Consider the following 6,185-nt stretch of genomic DNA (forward strand, 5'->3'; position numbering starts at 1 on the left):
GTCTACCACCTCTGTAACTCATCTTAAGGCTAAAGCCAAAAAGCTCCAATTTAGCACAGAGAGCCTGAGGTGAGAGAGACCAGCTCACCTGTGTGTGTGTGTGTGTGTGTGTGTGTGTGTGTGTGTGTGTGTGTGTGTGTATTTATGCGTATATGTGTGCTTATGTGTAGACAAGTACATTTCTAAACTTGCGCATGTGTGTGTCCTGTGTATTCCTACAAACATGTTATGCATTTGCTTGTATATGAGTGTGTGTTTGACTGTGTGTGTGTGTGTGTGTGTGTGTGTGTGTGTGTGTGACTACAGGTTATGCAGAAGTCAAGGTTAAAGCCTTGGGAACAGAACAGGAACAAACCATGACTCAGCTTCATTAGAACATGACAGCATGACTCAGCCGCAGCGTCGCAGCGCCGGACGCTGAGCTGCAGCTTTACATCCAACTGAGTATTAAAAAAGTCTCAAATCTAGTTATCAGATACGGACCCGGGAGTTATGTTGAGTCCACGATTTACTGTAACGTGCACGTTTTAGTCCATTCGTGCGCACGAGATACACTTCGTTCCCTCGATTTCGTTAAACTGTGCAATTTAGGAAAAAATGCAACTTAAAAGGAACCTTTTAGATATTGCAGATATGCCTAGTAAGGATTTGGTATGTTAATATCCATTGTCTGTTTACACTGAATAGGCATATCCCCCAAATACTGCAACATATTTAACCTTCAGGCCATGTAAACACAATCAGGTGCTGCAACACACCCAGGACAGCGCCACATTTAAACATAATCACCAATATGTGCACTGACTCTTTATAAGCTTGTGAAGAGCGCATGTATTATATATCGAGAGCACGATATCACTATTTCGAGGGCACGTTTTGGCAATTCAAAAGAAAACGAGAGCTCGAATTGCATATCGTGCGCACGTTACAGTGAATCATGGCCACAAGATAAATTATTTTTCTTCCGATGGCTGCTCCCGGGCTCCATAATTAGAGGTCTGATTAGACCAAATACCTTTTCAATTAAAGTAAAAATGTATTTTCAAATGTAGAGTTATGAGGTTTTCCGAGCAACAACAGCAGACGGCAAAATGGAGACATGTCTCAACCATTGTTCTTTTTCTTTTTCTTCTTCATCTTCTTCTTCTTCTGTGCCTTTTTAAACAGCCATTAAATATGAAGTGTGAACAAATATCAAGATTACAAATGAAAATGTTGTGTGTTAGTTAATAAAGTGTAAATCTGTAGCAAGCAGCTAGAAGCAGAGAGCAGCTGAGTCAGCTTGTTGTGGTGTGGCTGTAGATCCATTCAGTAACGTTCTCAGTAAAAGTGAATAGTGTGATAAGGTGGATTTGGTTACTGTGACACAGTAAACTGTCTTGTCTTTAGCCCTAGTCTCTACTCCAAAACACTCTGAGTTGTAGCTTGAGAAGAGTCAGCTCAGTTAACCTGAACAAACTGTTAGCTAGCTAACTAGCCGGCAAACACACTGATGTTAATGTGAACACGCTAACGCTAGCCGCTACTAGCTACGTTAGCTAGTGTGCTAATCAGATGTGTTAACAACAAGACAGTGATGTTAGCTGACCAGATACTATGGTTAGCTAGCTAACAAGCTGACATTATCTAAACACTAAATCAATCAGATGGATCAGTGATGAAATGATCAGTTCAGTCAGAAACAGACAGAAATTAACCGTCTGTTCAATTCTGTTGAGACGACAGAAACACAGTCAGCTGAAGACCTCCAAGATGGCCGACAGAGGGGGGGGGGGGGGGGGTTACATCAATTGAAAACCAACTGTTGTGTTTTATCAATCACTGATAGAGTGTAGTTTATCTACATGAAAATATCTTGGATTATGACTTTATTTTCCATCTTTAGCTGCAGGTTTCTCAGTTTCCAGGTCAGCTGACAGTAAACCAGCGGACTGGATCAGACTCTGTTCAGTCCTGGTGTTTGTTTTGACACTCAGAGGGATTAGGACACTGTTACATTACTGAGTGGTTAAATAGTGTGTGTGTGTGTGTGTGTGTGTGTGTGTGTGTGTGTGTGTGTATTTGTGTGTATGGTGTGTCTGTATGTGTCCTATTTGTTGCATGTTTCTCTATGTGTGCTGTCAGTGGTGTGTGTGTGTGTCTGTGTGTGTGTGTGTGTGTGTGTGTGTGTGTGTGTAGAGATTACAGTGTGTTTTGTGGTATTAAAGGGCTTAAAGGGGACATGATGGACTGATCGCCGAGTATTTTCCTAGATTGTCTGTACACACACACATATACACACACACACACACACACACATAAAACATAGACATACATTCAATTGCATGGAAATATAGACACACACTTGCACATTCTCTCTTACTTTCGGACACACACACAGACTTCAGACACACAAATACACACATATTCACACACGTTGACACACACAAGCAGTCTCTCTCCTTCTCATTCACACACACACACACACACACTCACACACACACACACACACACACACTGCTCTGCTGCAGTGTGTCGCTCTCCTCTCTAATCTCCCAGCTTAAAATTTTCAGTGGGCCAAATGACGCAAAAGTAAACAAGCACAGTCAGCTGTGTGTGTGTGTGTGTGTGCGTGTGTGTGTGTGTGTGTGTGTGTGTACATGTATGTTTTTGTGTATTTTGCATTGTCCATCTGCATTAGTGTAGTTGTGGTGTGAATGTGTGTGCAGGTGTGTGCAGGTGTACGCGTGCGTGTGTGTGTGTGTATGTTTGAGTGTTTCAGTGTGTGTGTGTGCTCATGCTTGTGTGTGTGTGTGAGAGTGTGTGTGTGTGTGTGTGTGTCAGTTAGGGAACTAGGCCAGCCTCCTCATGTTTTGTTTGTTTGTTTGTTTGTTCGTCACTCAAACCCCGGGGTAAAAAAAATCATCTGTCCTGCTTCCTGCTGCACACACACACACACACACACACACACACTCACACACACACATTCAGGGTGTGCAGGTTGGAAACAGTGCTGTAACTCAAAGGTCACAGGTTCAGTTCCCTCCAACAGGATCCCTGCTGAAGAGCCCTTGAGCAATGGTGCGTTCAAGTGCCGGTGGGAAAGTCCGACATCCAGGACTTCCAAGTTGCTTTCATGTGCTATTTTGTCGAAAAAACAAACTTGGAAGAGAAACGAAGAACACAGACGTCCTGCAGCTTAATAAGATGATTTGATTACAAGGTGTGTGTGTGTGTGTGTGTGTGTGTGTTTTCTTACTGTTGAATGACACAAACTTCTATTTTTTCGCCTTGCTGAGAAGGTTAAAGGTCATCGTTGCGTCATAACTTGGAAACTCAGGTAGCAAAAGTTTCTCAGAGTTTCCAACTTCATCATCTGATCTTTGGATGGCGTTCATGTTAAACTTCTATGTAGGAAATTTGATTTTCCAATCTATCTGACAGCACTTGAATGCACAACAAGACACTTTCACATTGTGCTTGTTGCACATAGGTGGACCACGCCCCTGTTTTCTGATTGGTTCACATGATGTCTCTATTTCCTTGTTAACAGGAAACCTATAGATGACTGAGAAGTGCTGAGCTGTGTAGTTGTAGAATTGCTGGATTATACTGTAGATCAGAGGTGTGACCAAGTCAACTCTGCTCGAGTCCCAAGTCAGTCTCAAGTGTTGAGGCACAAGTCTCAAGTCAAGTCCCAAGTCTAAATGTAGATTACCAAGTCAAGTCCAAGTCAAGTCCAAGTCATTAAAGTCAAGTCCCAAGTCTAAATGTAGAACAGCAAGTCAAGTCAGAACAAATCAAGAGTCCAGTATCAATTTAATATCTTAAAGAAAACTAAATATCTAGGACTTTTCAATGCAATATGGTTTTAATAGGATAAAAACTTGGTAAGAGCATCATGAGTTTGATTTCTATAATCAGTTTCAACTTCAATAAATTCAATCATTCCATACAAATTCAGAAAACAGAATTTAAATTCAGTCGTCCGCTGGAACAAATCTCATCACTTTCAATCTAAGTCATTTACACAAACACAAGATCTCAAGTCAAGACTTTAGAAACCTTTTCAAGTCATCAAAGTACAAGTCAGAGTCAAGTCCCAAGTCACCAGAACCCAAGTCAAGTCAAGTCTCAAGTCTTCTCTTCATGCATCAAGTCAAGTCTCAAGCTATTAAAACTGTGACTCGAGTCCAGGTCATGTGACTCGAGTCCCACTTCTGCTTCAGTCATGTATGTCAGTCCATAGGCAGACAGACACAGACATAGATAGATAGATATTTAGATAGATAGATAGATAGATAGATAGATAGATAGATAGATAGATAGATAGATAACTAATACTGTGTTAAAGTATGTTTTGTTTTTTACTGCAGTCTCTGATTTCATTTCCAGTGGAAACAGAACCAAAGATCCTCCAGCAGTGAGGACAGACTGCCACCTGGTGGAGGGTGTCAGAACTGAACACATTTCTGTCTGCTGGAAAATGACTTGTTCACCTTGTTAGCTGATTTTTCCTTGTGATAATATACACCTATCTGACAATAAATGCCAAAAAAAATACAAAATCCCATTCCCTTTTCCTTCCTGATAAACAGTGTATATTTCATGGTCATCTATCTATCTATCTATCTATCTATCTATCTATCTATCTATCTATCTATCTATCTATCTATAACTGTTTATCTATAACTGTCTGCTAATTAACTTCAGAGATTTTAAGAGTTTTTAAAGAGTTAAAAAGGCTGAGGAAGACTTTCCCATGTTGGTGCTGAGTGGTGGAGACAGAGAGAGAGAGAGAGAGAGAGAGAGAGAGAGAGAGAGAGAGAGAGAGAGAGAGAGAGTATTCGGTCACCTCAGCTGTTCTCTCTTCCTTTTTAAAGGGACAGTTAGTGTATTTCTGTCAGAATGTGTGCAGCTGAAGCAGCCGGAGTCAAACTGCTGTCTGTGGACTTTGAGATCTTCGGTTACGTTCAAGGTCTGTTCAGCTTCACTCTTCTGTCTGTTCTTCACTCTTCTGTCTGTTCTTCACTCTTCTGTCTGTTCTTCACTCTTCTGTCTGTTCTTCACTCTTCTGTCTGTTCTTCACTCTTCTGTCTGTTCTTCACTCTTCTCCTCTCCTCTCCTCTCTCTCTGCTCTCTGTAAACCGATCTGCTGCTTAATTTAGGATCCTGCAGAACTCTGCTGCTTTACATGGAGCTTTATTCAGTCTCAGCTCCTCCAGCCTCTTGGTCGCTGCTTGTGAGCATTTTGGAGGATCTGTTGTACTCTAATATTCATTTTAGCTGCTGAGAATAAGAGATGGTAAAGTCAGAAAGTAAGAAATTGGGTTGTTGCAGCAGCAAAATAGTATTAAAATAGAGGAGAAACAGAAACAAGAATGTAAACGAATGCGACTGACAGTTTCAGCGCTGCTGCATGGGTAGAAGGTGTGGATGAGAAATATGGATTACAGCGTTATGAAGGAGTGCAAAACCTGCAGGAGAGTTTACTGAGGCAAGAGGAAAGAATACAGAATATGTTCGATATGGAAAACCACAAGCTGAGTTTCCTGTCTGTTGTCCAGCTGTCTCTCTGTCATATTGATTTGTTGTTGTTGTTTGTTGTTTTGAAGCCAGACTCCCATAAGAGTTTTATCAGCTCCTTGTTTCTTTATCTCACCTGCTTAATCTCTAATTCTTCCTTTTGAGTTATTTCTACATGACAAATAAATTAACCAAACCAAACCAAACTAAATTATTTGCAGTTGCTGCCATTGTAGTCCCACTTTTTTTTTTTACATTTCTATATTTTTATGCACTATATCATACAACAATTGTATAAACAATTGTATAAATCCTACTGTATATACTATTACATTCACTGAATCCATGTTAAAGCTTGTTTTCTGTGTTTGTTTGCAGGAGTGTGTTTCAGAATGGTGAGTTTCTCTGCTGCTGCTGCTCGTCTGTTGGTGTTACACACATGTTGAACTTCCTGTTTGGCTTCCTGTTAGCCTTCAGTCTGATTCACTCAGGGATGCAAAATGGTGCAACAGGCTACTGGGCTCTTCTGTACGGAAAGCCCATTGTGGACATGTATTCATGCATTTTATTTACGGCATTTTCTTTGTTTTCTCAAGATATCAAGTTATGTTATTAAATCTCGAAAACAATTTTTGCTATCCCGAGATCTCATTTTCTCATTATTTCGGGATAATAAAAAA

General features: G+C 40.6%; 1 protein-coding gene across 1 annotated transcript in view; it reads left to right on the plus strand.

Moving 5' to 3' along the window:
• Positions 1-4,887: 4,887 nt before the first annotated feature.
• The window catches only part of LOC139908636 (acylphosphatase-2-like), a 1,655-nt gene continuing 357 nt past the window's right edge, over positions 4,888-6,185 (plus strand). Inside the window, exons 1-2 of the mRNA XM_078288894.1 lie at positions 4,888-4,957; positions 5,884-5,900. Of these exons, the coding sequence (XP_078145020.1) occupies positions 4,888-4,957; positions 5,884-5,900 (87 nt within the window). The remainder of the gene's footprint in view (positions 4,958-5,883; positions 5,901-6,185) is intronic.

Source organism: Centroberyx gerrardi, chromosome 15 (genome assembly GCF_048128805.1).
Source record: "Centroberyx gerrardi isolate f3 chromosome 15, fCenGer3.hap1.cur.20231027, whole genome shotgun sequence".
Lineage (NCBI taxonomy): Eukaryota > Metazoa > Chordata > Actinopteri > Beryciformes > Berycidae > Centroberyx > Centroberyx gerrardi.